General features: G+C 44.2%; 1 protein-coding gene across 1 annotated transcript in view; it reads right to left on the reverse strand.

Annotated features, from left to right (window-relative positions):
- Positions 1–1,169: 1,169 nt before the first annotated feature.
- Positions 1,170–23,569, reverse strand: part of LOC147890784 (uncharacterized) — a 50,423-nt gene continuing 28,023 nt past the window's right edge. Inside the window, exon 4 of the mRNA XM_087389636.1 lies at positions 1,170–1,879. Coding sequence (XP_087245762.1) covers positions 1,457–1,879 — 423 coding nt within the window. The 3' untranslated portion in view covers positions 1,170–1,456. The remainder of the gene's footprint in view (positions 1,880–23,569) is intronic.

The raw sequence follows: 23,569 nt of genomic DNA on the forward strand, positions 1-23,569 counted from the left end.
TCCTGGATTTGATTTGCAAACTTTGTTGTGTGTCTGTAATCTTTATTTTAATCGTTTTCATACCTAAATGGCAACATCTCGGCCTCATTGCCTCACTCACTACGGATCTCCATCGGACAGTTTCGGGTATCATCACACCGCCTTCGCATAGAGAGCGGCAGAGCAGAGGGGATTCCTAGGGAGCATCGCTTATGCATATTGTGCAATTGTCAGGAGGTTGAGTCGGAGGAGCATTTTATTTTCAGGTGCCCAGTGTACTACGAGATCCGAGGTCGCTACCACTGCCTCTTCAGAGATGGCTCCGGGCTCCTTTCCAGATTCCTCGCTTACCCAGATCAGAGATGCCTCGCGGCCTTCATTCACGAGGGGGTCCGACACAGAGAGTACTTACTCAGGCGACGAGGTTTGGCCACATCATCAGACACCTCTCAGAGCAGGATCACAGAGTTCTCCCCATCGAGTGACATTGATCGTCCAGTCTCTAGCCGCAGACGTGACAGAGACCCCGACCCAACGACCACAGCACGACACACGAGACATCGAGGGGAGACATAGATCACTCTGGGGGACCTCCCGTCATTGTTTAGACCCGAGATACATCCCATGGGAGTCACAGTGGCTCTGGTTTTGTGTTGAGCCTCGTCCAGGAGACTGAGACGCACGGCACCCCTTAACGGGCGCCAACGTCCCATCACCGGTTATGCACCAACCAGGGCGACATGACACACGGAGGATTCCGCTCCGCTCTTTTCTTTTCATTGTTACATCCAGATGTATTTGATTATGTATGATCAGACTTAGGGTTCAGCACGGGTGATGATGCTCGTTTCAGTAGCTCCACCCTTACTATGATTTGTATAAGGTTTTCTTTCAGTCTCATAGACCAATCAGTCTTCCGAAGACTCTAATAAAATTTCTTTCTTTCTTTCTCATAATTGGACTTGATTAGGAAATATGAAGACTGCCCCAAATCTACTGCATCCTCTATTTTCTGCTTTTCTGACATTGAATTCCAGTCCTCCTGTTTGAGATAGAGGTGAAAGTGGGTCTTTAAACTTAACTTCTATTTCTATGATCTTATGTATTTGCTGAGAAGAAAACCTAGGAAGAATAATCTCTCTCTAACCATTAGGAGTCATTGTATTCATATCATATGTTGCCTGGCCATCTGAAAAGTTCATCTGTGCCTTTTTTCAGGTTGTTTGTGGAGGAAAATTGATTAGGCCAATGAACTGGAAAAGATCCTATGCTTTTGTAAAAGAGAGAACAGTAGACTCTTCTACCAGCCACGGTCAGTAGGCAATCCTTCCAAGTGCTTGTCGGTGCCTAGCATTGGAGCTGATAAAATAGGACAGCAATTAAAACTAATTGAAAACCAAAATAAAATCAATTTACATGTTATGTGTTAGGAGGCTTCTTACTTTTGACCAAAAATTAACTTGCTACTCCATTATTCCTAAGATTTCATTAAACCAGAGCCTTCCTGCGTTTCCAATAATATCACAGGTTGGTCAACGCCTGTCTTGTTTCCAAAAGAGAGCTCCATTAGCCACCACACGCGATCTTTCCACCACTGAACCTCTTTTTCCTTTGCGGAAAGTTTGTTGTATGTCACGTGAAGAGTATTTTCAAGTTCTGATATCTCCTCTTCTTGCCTTTGCTCCAGGACTTGCCATAACTTCCTTTCTAACTCGCTAGGGGAAACAGCATAAGCACTTTCGTAAAGATCATCATGAACCTGACCAGGAGCTGTCTCATGAAGATCAATGTAGATATCATTGTTGCCCTCGTACAGATCGTGATCCTCTAAGTTGGATTCCACAGGAAAGTCAAAATTTGTCTGACCATGCTCCAATTCCTTAGTTATATCCAAATCTACCTGCCATCCCAGATAAATGAGTGAGAGCACTGCAAATAAATTATAAACGAAATAATATTCTCTGATGTTTGAAAATATGTGGAAGCTAATCATAAAAAAGGAAAAGAAAAGAAACTGAATTCTATTAGATAAAGATTGAAAGTATGACCTGCACTTTGCTTTGACTCTGTAACAAATGTTCCCATAAACATAATTCAACATTGTAAGTTGTCAGGCATACATTACCTTAGATTGATCGTATTGGTCCCCCAATTTATTTATCTTAAAAGCACTATGGGTGAATTGAGGATAGTACAGTGTATAGTCAGAGGACCACAATAAAAGGGATCCATCTACAATATTAAAATGTGAGAAGGACACGGATACAAGATTTTCTTTCTTCTTTTCCTCCCCCCCCCCGGACTTTCTTTCCTTTTTTTGGGCGCAGGAAGGAGGGACTTGCATTTATTACTGTGTACAACAGCATAAAATCTACGCCAAAAGAAACTAGCCGCTCAGATGGCTTCCAGTAAAATAAATGGACTGTGTGGCTATGCCATTTGTTTTCAGAAATCTTCTCAATGATGGCCTGGCACCTAACAACCTGAGCCTGAACCTCTTCCCATTCACCAAGGACCTCCTTTAAAGTGGCATATGTTAGCAAGACATCCTCATGGGTGCCTTAGGTTAGAGAGTGGGCATAAAATAAAAAACCTCTTTGGTTGAAATGAAGCGTGAAGTGGTAGTTTGATTGGTCCATGCAGGGGAAACCACATGGACATAGTTGCATGGAAAAACATTGATAGAAAGACGTCGAGAAGGATCGCCCTAGTCCCCGCTCACTCCAGAAGCTGGTTTTGAGGGTCGACTCCCACGCATTCAGGGAGGTGGAGGACTCTTAGTGAACATGCGAGGTCAGGCTGGCCGGATATCGTGCAGGAAGACAAGCTTCTTTGAGGTGGCAGGATCTAGGCGGTGCTGCAGGTTACATTACATGTGGAGATCGTCATTTGTGTGTGTGATTGGTAAGCCTTTGTGGCTATACATGATTATTGTAAAAAGCAACAAGCCCTGTAGGGATGAGCTCAGTTTGATAGAAGTCTTGAAGATTTTTTGTGAGAGTTATTGAGTCATTTGTTGTCTCAAGTTTCTTCTAAGCTCTTGAGCTCGTATAAAATTATTTGAGGCATTCAGCCATCAGCATATTGTTGCAAGATTGCCATGTTGATCTCCTTTAGCCTCTTCTTCCAGATTTCTGCAACTGAGATGTCCACACCACACACCTGCCCCATTTGAACCCATATCTAGAACAAAAGAGACTCAGCAATCAGGTTCAGGTCGCATACTTATTATTTTCAAAAATCATAGGTTTGGACAGTAACCAAACATGTGACAAAGTAGCGGTAGGAATGATGGGACTAGAGGCCCACAAAAGAACCCATGTGTCAAATGCGCAGTCTCGCCTCCGTTAAGCACTTCATTTTGTAATATCCAAAGAGGGCAGGGAGAGAACCTCCCCAAGCCATCAATGTATGGTCACCTCCATAAAGCATATCATTTCATAATTATCAAATGCAGGTGGAGGCGATCTTCTCAACAATGAATGGAATGCCAAGAAGGTGCATGCAAAGATTGCCAACAGAATTTGTTTCCAAGTTACATTGACTGGATCAAGCTGTAGCTATGGACGGGCATGAGATGAGTATGTGGGCCACATCCTCCTTCGACCCATGGCATCCCATACACCAGCCATCACCAATGCCAATACACTTTGCTTAGTAGAAGTCCAAACAGACAAGGGCTTCAGTGAGACATGTTAGATGCAGTTAGATCCTGGGGGGATCTTGGAGTTGACTACCTCTTTCCATAGCCAACTGATCCGGGACCGAAAATCCCATGCCCCAAGTGGTCTCATTCCAGATGCAAAACCAATCTGGTAGCAGAGATACCGAATGAGCCTCGACTATGCCAAGTTAGTGAAGGACGAGATCAACCGCCTCCTCGAGGCAAGATTCACCTATTAGGTCAACTGAAGCGATTGGTCGTTTCCAATCATTATCATGCCGAAGAAGAATGGCAAGGTATGAGTTTGTGTTGTGACTACTGAAAGCTCAACAAGCAGACAATCAAAGACCCATTCTGTTACCGTTCAAGAGGGGCACGAGATGTATTGGTTCATGGATGGATACAGGGTACAATCAGATAATGTTGGCCAAGGAAATCAAGAAAAGACAACATTCATCACCGAATGGGAGGCATATTCTAGTAAAATGATGCCATGCGGATTGAAGAATGTACCGACATGTTTCAACGCTTCATGATGGGAACCTTAAAGTGATGCCACGCAGGTTGAAGAATGTACCGACATGTTTCAACCCTTCATGATGGGAACCTTTCTCCTTGCGACTTTCTTGGATGATTTCTCAATCTACAGCACGAACTAAACACACTTGGAATGTTTGCAAAAGGTGTTACAAAAATGCAGGGAGAGGGGAGACACGAATCTCCCTCAATCCATAGAAGTGTGTACCCATGAGTGTTGCTAGGACACAATTTCCGACGAAGGCATCATGACCGAAAAATCCAAAATTGATGCCATTCAAAAGATTAAGGAGACGAACTATGTCAAGCAAGTACACTCATGTTGTTTACACACCAAATGGCGCCCAAGGTTGGGCAGCCTTTTCGACCAATAGAAAGCCACGATTTAAGGTTTAGGCAGGAACCTCTTCACACATATAGTGCCCAAGCTTAGACCTTTTAATCCAACGTGGAGTCCATGTCATGCCCTGAGAGAGGCCTTCCTTGGGCAGCCAAGCTTGCTGCACACCGATGGGCAAGGCTGGATTCATCCAATCACCATCACGATTTGGGTCCCCCAGCTCCACACCCATCAGGGCCCTCATTTTGACGAAAGGGGTTTCTACTTGGGCGGTGCATAAAAAGGGTGACAACTATGGGCACCCATTTTCTAATGATCTCACAATGGGCAGCTGGTGTGTAATGGGGGGTGCCCATTCCAGCCCGCCCATGAATGTTTTTGGGTGCCCACACTTTGGGCACCCTTTGGCAGTGTGTAAACAACCTCATTCATGGGTTTCCTTAGCTTCTACAAATGCTTCATCAAAAAGTTCGAGGGCGTGGAGCAAAGCCGTAAGCAAAGCGTTCCAGATCTTAAAAAACGATGGCCATGAAAAGCCCCGATCCTCAGAAAGCCAAACAAGAATTTGATCTTCCACGTGCATGTGGATGCATCAGGGATGGCAATTGGGTCCATCTATTGAGATTTGTACATCAGGATGATAGGAGTGGGTTAAATCTCAACATGATTGGAAGATGTAGACATTGGGTGGATCAAATTTGGATTAGGTGATGATTGACGTGGTTGTCTACTTAAAAAGATTGTCACCTCCTTGCGTTGGGTGGATCATCTTAGCCTTCCATTGATAAGGATGACAGCTAATCTCATCTATTTGATTGGCTCCTACTTTGTGGCCCTCCATCTTCATCTCTCTCTCCTTCCCTTGTGAGCATTATGCTTCCTAGGGCACTCTCTCTCTTGAACTTCAACATTGGTATCAAGCTAAGGCTATTCCTTCTCTCTTCACTTACCATTCTTAGCTCTCTCTTTTATCCTCTAGCCTACTCTAGGCTTCCTTTTCCAAGGAAATAGTCACATAGTATTGTGGGGAAGATTTTCGATTTTCCTAGTTATTGGATCTGCTGCTATTTTTGAGTCTCGGCTTGCTTCTCAGACTGTCAAGGCAGCAATTCTTGGTTGTTTGGTTGGTCTTTTACACAAGGTTTTACCAGAAAATTTGTATGTCACCAGTTTGGAAACTTGACTGCTGCCAGTCACGACTCGTATTATTGCCAAGGTTTTACAATAGTGTCAAAAGCTTTTTTGTGGCTGAAGGTGCCAAAATGCTGTCTATTCTCTACTGCTAGTTCGTGGTGACAAAAGAAGAGCCTTTAATGCTGCTATCCTGCCCGTTTTTCATCTGAAGGTGGTATTTCAGCTGTTGGTCGTCGATAGCTTCTCAAAAAGTGGTTTCTCTGGTTCATATGGCTTTATGGTCTACAGACTCATCGCTTAAGCTATTGGTCGATACCAGTTGCTGTTTGAAGGCCCTGCCAGGAGCTTTTTCTATATTTCTCTGGGAAATTTTTTCCTGCCACCGCAAAGAGTCTTAATACATATGTTTTTTCCAAGAAGGCTTTATCCTTCTGTCGCGTTTTTCAGAGAGAAGTTTACTTCTAGCATATTGTTCGTTGCTACTTCTCTCAGAGGTGTCAGCTAGAAGTCTCTGTTGCTCAAACACTCTCAGCCTGAGAGGTTTCTGTCTGGCTGAAGCCTTAGACTCTTTTTTCTGTAGCGAGACAAAAAAAATAGCGATTCTTCCTCCCTGTTCCATGATGATGATGGGCCTTTTGTTTCTTTGCAAATTCTTCTTTGGCTAAGGTGTTCTTCCTAAAGTTGTAGGTGATCGATAGGTGGCATAAACTTTATAACCTTACCACTAAGGTTTCTTCCAAGTTTTTTTGGCCTGGTCAACCTTAAGGTTGACTAGTTAATTCTAACACCTTCTTTACCTTATTGGCAATCATGTGCCTTTTACTAGCTGGTTTTTTTTGGACCTTAATACCTTCGATAAAGGTTCTTTTTGCAGTTCAAGGCCAATCATTTCATAAAGGGAGCTGGTTTCTCTTGTGCCTTATTGGCAGTTTTTTCTTGGGTGTCAATGGCCCAAGGTATATTTATTGGCAAGCATCTTTACATAGGGCAAACATTTGTCCATCTATTGTTAATCAAGAGCATATTCTTGCCACATATTCATGGGAGAAAACTCAATCCAGCAAGAGAGTGCAATTGATGCTCATGGTTTCTCTTTGCTTCATAGACTTGTCCATGTTTTTGGTGAAGTCTCGATTGCAAAACATTTATGGTATTGGGAGAGGTCATTTTCATAGTGACGTATTTTAATAACTCTTTGATTCTGGTATCTTCATTTTCATGGGCATTTTGATGCAACATGCCTATCATTTTTCTATATTTTATAAAGGAGTAGAGATTGCCCTTGACCCTTCGTAAAAGGCAATCGGTAAGACCGTCCTTCCTTCATATACTTCCACCCACATTCGAAAGGAATGCCCTCACTACCATTCAAAGGAGGTGTTGCTATCCAATTGGAATGGAGGAGGCTGTGAGAAATGCAGCGATGCGGAGCAACAACGGAAAGAAAACAGCAAGCGCTCATAAGAGAAAACCAGAGAACAAGAGAGACTACACAGGATCTTGGGGAAAACCTCCTCAACTGCTGGAGAAAAACCCTCCGCTAGTAGATGCACAACTGTGCTCTGTGAGATGGAAAACAATGAGGAGAGGGGGCCCTATTTATAGGGTCATCCCTTGGCTGAAAAAAACCGACCAGAAGGGGCGGGAATGGCCGACCAAGGGGCCAACGGGTCAGGCCGACCAGCAGGTCGGGCCTCATGGCCCTGGTTAGGGCATGTATACCCACCAAGCAGGGCGCCACCTAGGCACCATGTGTGCGGCTTGGTGGCAGCCTGGTAACAGGTCCAAAGTGGGCTCATGTGCCCCCACAACAGGCCCGTGTGGCCCCGCGCTGTCATGCAACAACCGTGGACTGGTGACGAGCAGATACGGGCTCCGTATGCCTATGCTCCTGATCTATACGGTCCAGGTGCATGGACAGCAATCAAGGTGATCCCCCTCTGCCTTCCTGGACGGGCAAAACCACAAACAAGGCCCTTACACCCCCTCACATGGGTGGGCAGACCCACAAACAAGGCCCTCACTAAAGGAGACAGGAGATGAACTCTAATACCCCTCTTAGCTCCTGGATCATGGATCATCCGGAGAGAGCTGTAATGATCGCTAAGCTGCTGTTGCACCAAGGGCTTGGTGAAGAGGACCGCCTTGTTGTCCTCCATCTTGCAATACGTCAACTGGATTATGTCGTCAAAAATTTTCTCCCGAACATAGTGGTACATGATCTCAATATGCTTGGTACGAGCATGAAACACCGGATTCCTGGCCAGAGCAATATAACTTTGATTGTCACTGTGGATGACGGTCGGGGCTGACTGTGGAAACCCAATCTCTCTAAGCAGGCAGCGGAGCCAAACTGCCTTACAAGTAGCGGAACATGCAGCAGGATACTCTGCCTCAGTAGACGAGAGAGCGACTGTCGGTTGACACTTACTGCTCCAAGTGATGGCCACCGAGCTGAGAGTGAAACAGTACCCAGTGGTCGAACGGCGAGTGTCGCAATCACCTCCCCAGTCGGAGTCCCTCCAACTTGAAAGCTGGATCCTGGAATGGTGTCTGGACTGATAAAACAACCCACGATTGCAAGACCCCTCAAGATACCGAAGAATTCGAAGACCAGCATCCCAATGAGTCTTCTTAGGTGTCTGCATGGAAGAGCTAAGAAGACCAACGAAGTAACATAGATCTAGTCGAGTTTTAAGGAGCCAGATCAGAGATCCAATCAACTTACGGTACTTACTGGCATCCACGGGATCACTGGGATCATACTTGGTCAACTTGGTACTGGGATCCATGGGTGAGGAAATGGCATGACAGTCGGACATATGAAACGTGTAGAAAAGATTTCTCATTTCAAAATTTTGATGGCAAGAAAGATGCATGTACTATCTTGTCCTGGATCAGTCAACTAGACGATTATTTTTAAAGGGAGAAATTCTCTGAGAAAGACAAAATTAAATGTGTTGCAAATCATTAAGTTGAGAGTGCTGCACTTTGGTGGAATGTCACTAAGCACAGTAAAAGACGACCAAAATCTAGGAAGTCTTTCAAAGACTCATCAAGAGAGATTTTCTTCCCTCACACTTCAAAGCAAAAGCCAGGCAATAGTGGGATATTTTCAGGCAATTCGATAAAGAAATGATCTCTACATACACTGATAGGTTTTGGCAAACTTGATTCAATTACAATCCTTAGAGAAAGTGAGTGAGCAAGATCAACAAAGAAAGTATGTGACAAGTTTAAAATCTAAATTGAGAGATGAGATCAATATGTTCCATCCTCATTCATTGAACTCGTTTTGTTTCACAAGAAACAGATTCTTCGTCGAAGCCGAACGGTGGAAATTTCCAGAAGAAGGAAATAAGGTGCTACAAGTGCAACAAGGTGGGACATATAGCAATTGAATGTCTCGAGAGAAAGAAGACTCCAACAGCAAAAGTACATATGATCAAGAACAAAGCAGCCAAGCAAGAGGGAGACACGACTCCAAGCCACTCCGAAGGTGGAGGTAAGTATAATTGTCATAATCTTGTGAAAATGAAAGGTTTCATTAACGGATAAAGAAGTTGTTATTCTACATGACAATGGTAGTACACATGATTTCATTTCGGAGAGAGATTTGACAAAGCTAAACTTAGAGTTGTCCCCATCTCATTATAAAGTTAAAGCTGCTTTCACCAAGATGAAGTATAACTGCACTAGAGAACTCAAGGATCTAGAAATTTCAACCAAACCTTACAAGGATAGACGAGACTTTCTAGTGGCACCCCTACAAGGAGTTTATATCATCTTAGGAATGCCATGGAGACATTAGGATAATCCTAAGATAGATTATGACTCGCATCATATGTGGATTGAGAAGGACAAACAAGAAATATGTTTAAAGAGTTCTATGAAAGCTGAAATCAGTCCTTTACTCAACCATACACAAGCCAAGAGAGCGATTAGGAAACGTGAGAAAACATATTTGATTCTAGTGAATACGGTAACGGCTACTCAGCCAAATGCTAAGTCTACACACTCAAATTTTCTCTCTTTTTTCTGATTGTTTCTTAGAGGATTTATCACCCGCTGGGTAATACTCCACCCTGCAAGGCTCCTTATGGAGTCAACCAGCTTGAACAAAAGGAAATTCAAAAGCAAGTGAAGGAACTAATACAGAGAGGATTGATAATACCCACTGGTTCACCTTATGGGGCACCTGTCTTATTGGTCAAAAAGAAAAATGGAACCTATCGAATATGCATAGACTACCGTGCACTAAATAAAATCACAATGAAGAACAAATATCCAATCCCTAGGATTGATGATCTTTTACACAAATTTAAAGGGACCAAGGTCTTGAGTAAGATTGATCTTAAATCTGGCTATCATCAAGTTCGTATGGTAGAAGAGGATATATACAAGACTACCTTTAGAACTCAAACGAGACATTATGAATTCCTAGTTATGCCTTTTGGGCTAACTAATGCTCCAGCTACTTTTAATAGAATGATGAATCGAATATTTCTTAAATACCAAGATTGTCTGGTAGTATTCTTCCATGATATTCTAGTGTTTAGCAAAGACATTGAGGAGCATAAGAAACATCTAAAGTTATTCTTTTCACTTTTGAAAGAAAATCAATTGTACATAAATCCTGAAAAGAGTAGTTTCTTATAGAATATTTGGGTCACATAGTATCTGCCAATGGTATTCGAGTAGATCCAAAAAAGATTGAATGTATACTCACTTTGCCTAAGTCCCAACACATACATGAATTAAGATCATTCTTAGGATTGTGTAGCTTCTATAGGAAGTTTGTCAAGAATTTCGCATTCATTGCACATCCATTGATAGACTTTCTTAGAAAAGCTAAGCATTTCTTATGGACCGAGCGTCAAGATAAATCCTTTGCAGCTTTGTAAGAAGCTCTCACGCAAGCTCCTGTGTTGCAACTAACAAATTTCTCTAGACCATTCTTTGTAGTTGTATAACTGATGCTAGTGGATATGGAATTGGAGCCGTACTCATGCAAGATGAACATCCTATAGCATATGAGATCCAAAAATTAAAACCAGCAGAATGCAATTATAGTACATCTGATAAAGAATTAACCGTTGTTGTGCATGCCTTACGAATGTGGAAACATTATTTGATGGGAGTTGAGTTTCTTATCGAAACCGATCAACAAAGTATCAAGCATTTGTTGACTCAGTCATTAATATCTGATAGGCATATCAAATCGGCATCATTTATACAAAGTTTTCAGTCCATGATTTAGTATCAGCTTGGTAAAGAGAATGTAGTTGCTAAGACCCAGCCTTTCGAAGGTATGAAGAATTCTTCTCAAGAGGATCCAAAATTTTCTGATATATGGAACAAATTAGATAATAATAATTGAAATCCTACATTGGAATATTCATGCAATGATGGATACCTCTTTTATCAAAAGAAATTATGCATCACTCGACCCTTTAGACAAATTGTAATGGAAGAAATGCACCAACCATCATATATGGGACATAGGGGAGTGACTGCCACTTTACAAGTGATAGCAAGAGAATTTCATTGGCCTACTATAAGAAAAGATGTTGCTAAGTTCGTAGCTACGCAATCCTGGAAATAAATATCCATGGATTTCATAACAGGTTTTCTTACTACAGCGAATCAAAATGATATGCTATGGGCGATAGTGGATCGTTTTAGTAAGCAAGCCTATTTTATCCCATGCAAGAAGACTTTAACAGCTCAACAAGCTGCACATATATTCATCAAGCATATCTTTGTCCATCGTGGCTTAACAAAGATCATAGTGTCTGATCGAGATTCGAAGTTTTGCAGTAATTTTTGGACTGCATTATTTCATAATCTAGGCACTAAGTTAGATTTCTCCTCAGCTTTTCATCCAGAATCCAATGGACAAACAGAAGCCACAAATAATACTATCCTGGACATGTTAAAAGCTTATGTGGGAAGTCAACCAAAGACTTGGGACAAATATCTTCACCTCTTACAGTTTGCTTATAATAATACTCCTCATTCTGCAACTGGACAGCACCCTTTGAGATCATCTATAGAAAAGTTTTACCTATACCTATCACACGATTGACCCATAGAGTTGAAGCAGCAGATGCATTTACCCAAAACTATCAAAATATTCTCAAAGAGGTTAGAGAAGCCATTGCAATCACTCAAGAGAAGTACACAAAACAAGCTAATAAGAAACGAAAACACATGCTTCTTAAAGAAGGTGATTATGACTTCTATGGATTGAGAAAGAAGATTAAAGAGTATTGAGAAATGGCTAGTAATCAAAATGTCCCCACGTCTTTATGGACCTTTCAAGGTGATTTAGAAAATCAATGATCTAGCATATAGGCTTGAATTACCAAATAATTGGAAAATACATAATGTTTTTCATATCAACCTCTTAAAGCCCTTCAAAGGACCTCTACCTACACATCCTATTTATGAAGAGGCTCCATTCATTGTTGATGAAGAAGAAATACTAGAACCTGAATGCATTATTGATCGTCAATAAATCTCAACCCGAAAAGGAAATGTCTATAGCAAATATTTGCTCAAATTTAAAAATCATCCGAGAGATGATGTTCAGTGGATGTGGATGCCTGAGCGCGGTTCTTTCAAACTTTTCTAAATGTCAGCAATTCCTATAATCAAACACGCAATTGAGGTCAGTTGCAATCCAAGCAAGAGCAATGTTACGGAAATTATAATTTTGGTATATCTTGCTTTGGATTTTATTTTATTTTAGTCAAGTGTGACTATGGCAAAGTATTTCATAGGAGCGCACCAAAAGCGACGAGGACGATGTTCAGTGGATGCCTGACCGGTTCTTTCAAACTTTTCCAAACCTCATCAATTCCTATAATCAAACACGCAACTGAGGTCAGTTGCAATCCAAGCAAGAGGGATGTTACGGAAATTATAATTTTTGTATATCTTGCTTTGGATTTTATTTTATTTTAGTCAAGTGTAACTATGGCAAAGTATTCCATAGGAGCGCACCAAAACCGACAGGGGTCCTAGTGGATGCTTTGTGTGATTAGTTGGGGACACCTAACTAGCTTGTGTTTTACCATGCTACATGGTCGGTATTATGGATGTTTCCATGTTAATATTTATGTCACTAGTGTTATTGGTGTTGTGCTTGATTATTGTACTTTGAGCGCGGTTATGTTGGGATTGGTTGATTCGGTGATTCGTTCAATCCATTGTTAATAACTAATGTAATTGGTGGCTTGAGTACAGGTGATTGAACTCATGGCGAGGATTGGAGTTAGTGCGAGGGAACCAATCGAGGTGTTGCACGGTGCATCTTTTATGGCCGTGGGCCAAATTTGTATTTCTTTAATATTGCAAAGTTTTGAGTAATATATTTAGAGAGGACATAAATCAATTTTGGGGCCAAGAGGCTATGTAAAGCAAATCCCTTATTTTGGAAGAGAGGGATAATTTTGGCTACTTGTGCTTATATGAATACTCTAGATGAGGAAGCGTGAGCCACCATCTCTAGATGAGGAAGCGTGAGAAATATTATAAATACTCTAGATGAGGAAGCGTGAGCCACCATCTAGGGGGGGCAGATTGGACCCCATGCATTGTCGCTCTCTCTTTCTCTTCTCTCCCCCACTTGTTTCCTTGTTCTTAGTTTCTATGGTTTTAGTAAATCATGAATTTGAGATCATGTCTAATTTTAATTTTTGTAACCAATATTCTGTCCTACCCAGACCAAAAATGCTTAGCAGCCTTCATCCACGAGGCCATCCAACATAGGAGCAATTGCGCAAGGCACATAGAGGAGATCAGGACACACAGCTAGACTCCCCTCGAGCATGATCATTGAGTTTGTCCAAAAGAAAGCACCGACCAGTTGGGACTCACTGAGACGGCGGCTCCAAGGACTCGAACAGCGGACTAAGGCACAGATCACATTAGGGGACCTTCCTTCCATGTTCATCAAACCAAAGGCACAACCCACAGGAGTGATGGTGCTACTTGTTCGCCGCAAAAATATAACCACGAGACCACATCAGACTACACATGTCAATAGTCTCCAGCACTCCATCACAGGTTTTATCTCACCAAGCAGCATCGCACATCGATGCCCCCCTCCTAGGGTTGGGCAAGGGTTAAGCCTGGCGAAGGCAAGCCCAAGAAGGAAACATCTGACGACGGAGCAGATTCTTCAAATGAAGAGAACAAAAAGAAGAAGAAGAAGAAAGAGAAGAAATGCTTCTTTTATGATGAGCTAGGGCATTTTGTGAAGGACTGAAAAAAGAAGAAGGCTGATCAAAAGAAGAAGGGTGGTTGTTTGTGTTAGAAAAGTCACTGCCCCACCTGTGAGCCCCCGTTTTAAGGGGACAAGGGGGCAGGGGACTATAGGGGGGGTAGGGGAGCAGAGGTCCTACCAAGCTAGAAACCCACGCAGCAAAAGAAGAGGGGCACGGCCCTTCTACACGGCTTATGGAGTAGGAAATGGCGGCGCCTAGGATCTGCATCAGCATCCCATGTGCTGGGCACATGGGCCCATTTATAGGGCTGGCCCAAGCCAGCCAACCAGGTTGGTGGAGGCGGCCTACAGGTCGGTGCTGCAAGTAGGGGGCCGACCCCCTGCTGGTCGGTTTTCTCCAGGCCAAGCATGCCTATAAAAAGCCCCCTCTCCTGCCCTCATTTCTCATCACCTCCACTTACAGCCTTGCACAGGCAAGCGCGTAGAGGGAGAGAAGTAGGCTCAGCTCGACAACATCTCTTGGTTGTTTGTACACTCTCACCCGTTGAGCTTTTGTCTGCCCACGATTCTGGAAGAATATATCTGAGTTATGGCTATCTCTTTCTCCGTCTCTCTGAGTGTTGTATGAGCTAGATCTGGAGTGAGGTGTGAGTGATTCTATCCTATATTTCCAATAGTTTGGAGTCATAGAAGCCAAACTCAGCTCATGTGGGGGCCAAAGAGGGACTTTTCCTGGTGGCATCCCCCAGTGTTGCTGAGGCTAAGTATATGGACGCTAGTGTTACTATCCGGAGGAATAGTCTAGAGAGGAGTCAGAGATCTTTGTAAAGGATGGACAATAATGAGTTCCTGGAGCCATCTGGGTGCTTGGCTAGTGTTGCTAATACAAAGGGGGATTCTTCGACAAGACCTGAAGACTCAAAAGTAGACGGAGCCTGTGACCTAGAGGGGGACAACACAAAACCACCCATGGAGACTTACGGTCCAGCTAATCTAGATTTATGCTTGGGATATAATGTCTCAGGTATGCTATTTGGTTTCAGACCTAGCCAAATGGAGGATGGGTTGAAACAAACCCTGAGAGCTTGGTGCCTGGAAGATTTCAGGCTGTTCACCCATCATGAGGGGGACAGTTGGAGACTTACTGTCCAGGTAATCTAGATTTATGCTTGGGATATAATGTCTCGAGTATGCTATTTGGTTGCAGACCTAGCCAGACGGAGGATAGGTTGAAATAGACCCTGAGAGCTTGGTGCCTGGAGGACTTCAGGCAGGACTTCAGGCTGTTCACCCATCATGAGGGGGACAATTGGAAGATACTGCTACCTAGAGTGCTCGGGCAGGTTCGTGACTGAAGGTGATGGTACCATCAAGTGCTACGTTGGATGGACCTGTGTACCAAACTCTTGTGCTTATGCGGAACCAGACCTGGCGGAGAAGAATCCACTGTTGAAAAGCGAAGGAGCTATGACACACAATTGGAAGAATATATCTGAGTTATGGCTATCTCTTTCTCCGTCTCTCTGAGTGTTGTATGAGCTAGATCTGGAGTGAGGTGTGAGTGATTCTATCCTATATTTCCAATAGTTTGGAGTCATAGAAGCCAAACTCAGCTCATGTGGGGGCCAAAGAGGGACTTTTCCTGGTGGCATCCCCCAGTGTTGCTGAGGCTAAGTATATGGACGCTAGTGTTACTATCCGGAGGAATAGTCTAGAGAGGAGTCAGAGATCTTTGTAAAGGATGGACAGTAATGAGTTCCTGGAGCCATCTGGGTGCTTGGCTAGTGTTGCTAATACAAAGGGGGATTCTTCGACAAGACCTGAAGACTCAAAAGTAGACGGAGCCTGTGACCTAGAGGGGGACAACACAAAACCACACATGGAGACTTACGGTCCAGCTAATCTAGATTTATGCTTGGGATATAATGTCTCAGGTATGCTATTTGGTTTCAGACCTAGCCAAATGGAGGATGGGTTGAAACAAACCCTGAGAGCTTGGTGCCTGGAAGATTTCAGGCTGTTCACCCATCATGAGGGGGACAGTTGGAGACTTACTGTCCAGGTAATCTAGATTTATGCTTGGGATATAATGTCTCGAGTATGCTATTTGGTTGCAGACCTAGCCAGACGGAGGATAGGTTGAAATAGACCCTGAGAGCTTGGTGCCTGGAGGACTTCAGGTAGGACTTCAGGCTGTTCACCCATCATGAGGGGGACAATTGGAAGATACTGCTACCTAGAGTGCTCGGGCAGGTTCGTGACTGAAGGTGATGGTACCATCAAGTGCTATGTTGGATGGACCTGTGTACCAAACTCTTGTGCTTATGCGGAACCAGACCTGGCGGAGAAGAATCCACTGTTGAAAAGCGAAGGAGCTATGACACACCAAAATGTTCTAGAGCACTACGACATGGGTGCTACTGGGGCATCTTCATCGACGGATTGCGATCGGGCCAAGATGGATCATTAAGAAGGGGTGTTGGATAAGGGTTGGTCAGCTCCCCACCTGTGAGCCCTCAAATGAGGAGTGCATCGGTGGGTGTATCTAGGGTTTGAGAGATTGCCACATGGGCAGCGTTGTGGCTGACATGTGGGCAGTAGTCAGACAAAGCAAAAGGACAAGGGAGTACCTAGCAAAGACGGCACCTCCTGAAGGGCAGAATAGAGGCAAGATTGCCCACGGGTGGAGAGGTCCATGCTGCACAGGAAATCCAGCAAACAAGGGCTGTGATGAAAAAGGGATAATGTCACATGCAGTACAGGTCTGTGTCAACAAGTGTACGGAGTGTACAGAAAGCTGCAGGGCAGGCAAGATTGCCCAGGGGGGGGGAGGTCCATGCTGCACAGGAAATCCAGAAAACAAGGGCTGTGATGAGAAAGGGATTATGTCACATGCAGTACAGATCTGTGTCAACAAGTGTAAGGACTGTATGGAAAGCTGCAGGGCAGTGTAAGGGGCTGTATGGAGGGCAACAAAGCCTGCACGGAGGCTGAACAGAGGCGTAACCAGCAGGACCTTGAGAAGCATGAAATGGGCAGGTTTTAGGGGCCAAAGGAGACCCTCAGATGATCGGGATTTAGGGCTGCAGAGCCTGGGCCACCGGCTAGATGCCACGTGGCCAGGCGGGGTCTACAAGGGCCCTAAAAGGGGTGCCAGCAGCCAGTATTTCCACAGACCAGGGTTGGCACAAACAGACCAGAAAGTCAGCCTACTTGGTTGGCTATTTTGAGGAGGACTTAGCCCCTATTTAAGAGGGGCTTTGGGTCCCCATTTGGGCATCACCTGGAGCAGCAGAAAGGAGCAGCAGACCAGCATTTTCTGGGCCTACATCCAGGAGGACGGAAGAGGGCTGGAGGGCTGGAGGGCTGCAGACTAAGCTTGGAGAAGCTGCCAACCTAGCTACCCGGGCAATAAGGTGGAGGGAGCACAGGAGTCTACATAAGTTTAGAGGAGCATGCGGACTCAAAGATCTAGAGGTGCCAAGCTGATAGTAGGAGAACATTTGGTAAGATTGGAGGACCACGGTTTGGTGGGACTCTGCATCGTTTTTGTATTGTGTCTGCCTTTCGACGAAAAAACACCATTGTGGATCCATTCTATATATTTACTGGAGCACTGTCTATTTACCGGCTTGCACACACACTCATGGTTGTGAAGTACACACAGTTAAAGAAGTTTTGATTCCTTCTTTTCTTTTCTTTTCCAAAAAAGAGACTTCCATTAAGTGTGAATAAAACCAGCAAGAGAAAGCTCAAAGCAGAAATACCTCATGCAATGCATGAGAAGAACTCTCATAAAGAGGTGGAAAACAACCACGGTTGAGGCTGGAAACGCCATCTCAACCCTGTGATAGACTCAGAGAAGAAGAGTGAACCCCTACATTCTCTAACGAAAGCAGCTCTCTTTGTAGAGGCTGCGTGAGAAGACCCATGCATGGTCGCCCAGATGGCCATCAGTGTATGTATAATGTCAGTCCATATACTGGCCAATGTGTGAGAGGGATCCGTCCAATGCCTCTGTACATCTAACTCGCCAGATATGCCACAATGCAATACTCACCAGTATCTCCCAAGAAGTGTCCACTGAGGCATGCACTGTGAAGCTGGAACATCACCCAGAAGAGAGCATAACTCCACTAAGTGGCGATGAACCAATAAATCCCATGAGGAGTCATGTCTCTCATAAAAGACCCGAGGCCCTAAAAGAGAGCCACACAACAAAGCCCCGGGTCATGAAGAAGGTGGAACGGACGAAAGTACTGAGGATCCGGGCTATTCCCCTCCAAATAATCCTCGCCTATCTACAGTCCCATAAACAATGTTGAATTGGCTCCGCAGTAGAAGAGCAATGAGGACAAGTAGGGTCAGCTCCGCCTGGATCTCCACAGGTTCACTGCAATCCCACCATGAATAGAAAGCCAAAAGAAAAAAGTGGTTTTTTTTTTCCTAAGGGATTTCCAGAGTCTCTTCCAAAAGTTATTACGTATGTCAACAGAAATCTCAAACCCCTCCCAGTGGGGAACTCTGGATGGCCTCCAACCTCTACAACTCAACTGAAATCTCCTTGCATCACGTACAATGTAACAAAAGAAGGGGAGGCTTCTCTCTCAGTGCCCTTCATAGATCCACTCCCACTCACCAGGATCCCACTGTAAGAACTTTATAAGAACACCTCCATAAAGCCATAATCTCCATGCACCAAGGGTAATCATGCACAAATGAGGGTCTATGTACCACTCTGAGTCGAAGCCATGCTCCACCAAACCAACAATCCTGACAGGCTGGAAAGCAACTCCTAACAAGACATCCTGTGTGGATCTGGACAGCCTGCCTCCCGCAAGAACCTCCAAAACCAAGGCATCGTCATATGCACCAAGAAAAGCAATAACCTGTAAAGGAATGCCCGCTCTTGTGAACGCTCCCATCCAAGTAGAAACGTATCCACTGGAATGGCTGCATCTATTTGCTGAATTCTACCTACTCTCCCCTTGAGATTGCTTACTAACTCAGCTTTATGGTTCTCTGGAAGCTTTTTGAAAGCTTTCCAAGATCCCACAGTAGAGGCAGGGCCCTGTCCCACCAAGGCCATTGCATATAGTGAGATGTACCAAGTGGTCTGCCGTGCTCATCAAGTATGCTATCATCCCACATGAAAAGCAATAACCTGTAAAGGAATGCCCGCTCTTGTGAACGCTCCCATCCAAGTAGAAACGTATCCACTGGAATGGCTGCATCTATTTGCTGAATTCTACCTACTCTCCCCTTGAGATTGCTTACTAACTCAGCTTTATGGTTCTCTGGAAGCTTTTTGAAAGCTTTCCAAGATCCCACAGTAGAGGCAGGGCCCCTGTCCCACCAAGGCCATTGCATATAGTGAGATGTACCAAGTGGTCTGCCATGCTCATCAAGTATGCTATCATCCCACATGACAGGCTTCCTGTCAATCTCTTCACAAGAGGAAGGGGGAACTCTCTAAAGAGTACTTCTGAAGCTGACCCAAACCTTCGGGATAGCAACCATAAGAGGGGAGGAAGGAGACTTGAGGTGGGCTAAAGTAGAATCCATCTGGTACTCTCCATCCAATCGTTTTTATTCTGTATTGAAACACTTCCGCATGTAATTCTTGGGACACTCTATCAGTCTTTTGCTACGCGATACCCTCTGTAGGGATTTCATTTCTAACACTAGTCACTGACGCGGGTCATGACCTAACTCATTCTTTAAATGTCAAAGAGGTTAGGAGTCATGTTTTATCTTTGGAGGCAAACAACTGGAAGCCAAGGAGAGGTTACTTTAGATTGCCAATAGCTCCTTTACATGGATAAAATTACTCCCTCTATAGGAAAAGGGCAAAGTAGGTTGCCGTCAAGTAATTCCTTTGGCCAAGACACTAGAACTTCTAAGGAAGGGAGATGGTCCCCCACCCGAAGGTGGTGATGTTGTAGGGCTGGAGAGGGAGAAGAGGGAATCTCTATAACAGGGAAAAAGGGAAAAGAGGAGGGGAGTTGGAACGGAGGAGGGGAGTTGGGACGGAGGAGGTGAGAATAAAGTAACAAGAGGGAAGACGATGAATGGAGATCTTGGGAGCAAAGGGAGAGGATAAGGAAGAGGAGTTTGAGGGAGGTGGCTGAAACGACGAGGGAAAGGAAAGCAAGACAAGGCCATGCAAGGTCTCACAGAGTTGAAAAGCAAAAGTAAGGGGCAACAATTTGCTGCACTAGGTGGGTCAAGCTATAGGGGTTTTAGGGAGGGGCTGAGAGAGGGTGCTCGGGAGGAGAAACGTCCATGGGAGTTGCATCAAGTTGCAGGCCAAAAGGACGAAAACTTTGTTCCTGCCTCGCCCGAGGTAGCATGCTTGGATTTGGCCTTTCGGCATACCATACTCTTTCCTTGTGACTATGCCCAGACTTTTGCCTAAGAGCAGCATGTTCCAAGACCTTTGACCTTGATAGCATTGAAAACTCCTTTCATATTGTTAGGTAAGCTCGAGCTAGGGTCACATGAGACGTTCGCCTTCTGTAGGTAAACAAAAGGGCTGACTATGCCATATCATCTTGGCTAGGAAAGAGGGGGTTGCAAGGGACAAAATCAAAAGTGCCACTCTTAATGCAAAGTGAGGGGAGTTAAATGAAAGGCAGCAAGGAATATAACATAGGTGCCATGTGCCCTCACATGGGGAGACTATCTAAGGGTCTCATTCTTGAAAGAAGTGGCATGGGATATAGCAGCAATCATCTTTGGCTTTTTCCTGGTGGAAAATGATATTTTTCTTTTGTTTAATGCATTGAATCCACTGTAAGAGGAGATGCTTGATTCATGTACGACTGGACACTAGTAAAATTTCAAAAAGGATTTACTGCAATACAGGTCAACCGATTGGAGTGAGCCAAGATCTAGTTTGCTCCATGGTATCCACGCATATCACCTTGTTGGGGGTAGATTTCATTTTGGAGTTGATTCCTTGATCACAAAAATTTGACATGTATCCCTTACCTCACATATTTCCAACTCTCTTTGTGACTCATAGATTCATGCTACCCTAGTACATGATGATATTCTTCATTTGACTCTACTAAACTCATGTTGAGGGGCACACAGTTTGGGCCATGTTGTGATTGAGACAGACATTACATGTCTTTTAGCTTGCAGGAATGGTCGAAATCACACGCATTCTTTCTGTAGGCAATCTATGAACCGTGTGAAATCAACTGTTTCAATTCACTTTGCAGTTGAAGACTTTAGGTATTTGAAGGTCATCCCATGAGCCATTTCCATTGGAATAATGGCCTTGGGAATTTCTCACTAGACCATAGGACTGGTTAGATAATTCTTTGAGGGTTTGATGACATTGGCATTTCTCGTGAGGCCAATGGATTATATTTTGACTTCTGTAGGATCGCTTGAGAGATAGAGAGTACAGATAGCAAAACCTAGCACAAGCCTTAGCCATCGTGTTAAACTTGGATTAGATAATCAAAAACAAAGGAGTACAAGGTACAAGTACCTAGACCTAGGACTAAGTGTCCTATGTGGCCTAAAAGACACTAACACTATAAGTGTCTTTATTTATGCCTACAAGGCACATACCATGGCCTATAGGGCATCACTAGAACCACCAGAGGATGGCCTACAAACCCCCCTCCATGGGATGGGCTGAAGTACTCTGGAAACGTCTCAGAATGGTATTTTCTGGTCATGGTGGCACATGTTCATCCAAAAGGATATAGCCACCTATGAATGTACAAGGGATGTCAGATCATGTAACAAAGGGAACCAAGTGTAAAGCCTGTCGAAAGACTTCGAACTTGGGACGAGGAAGTGCCTTTGTAAACATATCTGCTATGTTGTCCTCTATGGGAAGATAGGACAACTCTATGTCTCCTGCTGACAACCGCTCCCGAACATAATGACAGTGAACTTCAATATGCTTGGTACGCGCATGAAACACTGGGTTACGCGCAATGGCCAAAGCACTCTGGCTGTCAGTGTAGACAATAGTGGAGGATGTCTAGCGAATACCAAGATCTGTAAGTAACTGTCGAAGCCAAACACACTCTACTGTAGCGGTGAAAGCTGCCCTGTACTCAGCCTCACAGCTAGACGTGGCAACTATTGGTTGCTTCTTGCTGAGCCAAGAGATACATGAATTGCCAAGCAAAACACAATTGCCAGTATGTGACACTCTGGTGTCGGAACATCCTGCCCAGTCACTATCCGTGTAAGCATGCATGGTAAGTGAACCCTGATCACCATAGAAGAGGGCTAAATCCTAAGTGCCTCTGAGATATCTGAAGACTCTCTTCACTGCCTGCCAATGCTATGAACTGGGCATGTGCATGAATCTGCTGAGCTGAGATATTGCATACTGCAAGTCAGGTTTGGTGTGACATAAATAAATAAGGCATCCAACAGCCTGCTGATAAAGAGTGATATCGCATGGTGGGCTCCCATCATGAGCTGAGAATTTGAAGCCAAGGTCCACTGGAGTAGAGATTGGCTTGCAATCCTCAAACTGAAAACGATCAAGGAGCTGTCCAATATACTTGGACTGAGACATCATGATACCCCCCTCAACATGAGCAAACTGAATGCCCAAATAATAATGGAGCCGCCATGTCTGACATGTCAAAAATCTGCTGCAAATCAGCAATCTTTAGAACTGTTCTAGTGTATAAGATGTCCAAAGCCCCAATGTTCTTGCAGGAATTTGCAACCAAAGAAGCTGAAATGAATTGAAAGCCCCACCAAAATGTAACCTTGCACGTGCAACCACCTGTACGGGGACCTTGAAAGATGTACTCGCTGTACGGACAGCTCAAGTACAGTGTACAGTAACTGTACAGATCAAGTGCACCGTACGATGTACGGTTGAAGTACAGAGCTGGTACATGTACAATGGTACGCTCCCACGTGCATGTACGGCTTGCAATACTGACAAGTATGCAAGGCAAGTATGGAGTTGTACACCTGCTCACATACGGAGCTGTACTGCGCAAGTACGATGGCAAGTACGAATCTGTATGAATGCATGTTCGATACCTGTACGGAAACGTATTGACGAGTACGGCGATGCAGTTCACCTCTGTACGGCTGCTCAGGTACATTGTACGAAACTCAAACAGGATGTATGGCGCAAGTACGTACGGACTGCACGAGACCTTCCGTACGCTTGTACGGAAGATGTATGGTGCAGTACGGGCCTGTGTGAAAGTCTATACGGAAGGTGATGCAGGGAGTCCGGGGGCAGGAAGACAAGTCAAAACTAGCTCTGATACCACTGTAGGATCGCTTGAGAGAAAGAGAGTACAGATAGCAAAACGTAGCACAAGCCTTAGCCGTCACGTTAAACTTGGATTAGATAATCAAAAACAAAGGAGTACAAGGTACAAGTACCTAGACCTAGGACTAAGTGTCCTAGGTGTCACATAGGACTAAGTGTCCTATGTGGCCTAAAAGACACTAACACTATTAAGTGTCTTTATTTATGCCTACAAGGCACATACCATGGCCTATAGGGCATCACTAGAACCACCATAGGATGGCCTACAACTTCTGACATTACAATTGAAGCTTGCAAAATAACATTTTCGATGCCTCAAGTTATTCTTCGTGGCTGGATTTCCATCGTTTACCATGGGAAGATTGGAATTAACAAAGAACTATTTTAAAAGTGGATATAGTT

Source organism: Dipteris shenzhenensis, chromosome 18 (assembly GCF_047967505.1).
Source record: "Dipteris shenzhenensis isolate YYH24624 ecotype China chromosome 18, Dip_SZ_1.0, whole genome shotgun sequence".
Lineage (NCBI taxonomy): Eukaryota > Viridiplantae > Streptophyta > Polypodiopsida > Gleicheniales > Dipteridaceae > Dipteris > Dipteris shenzhenensis.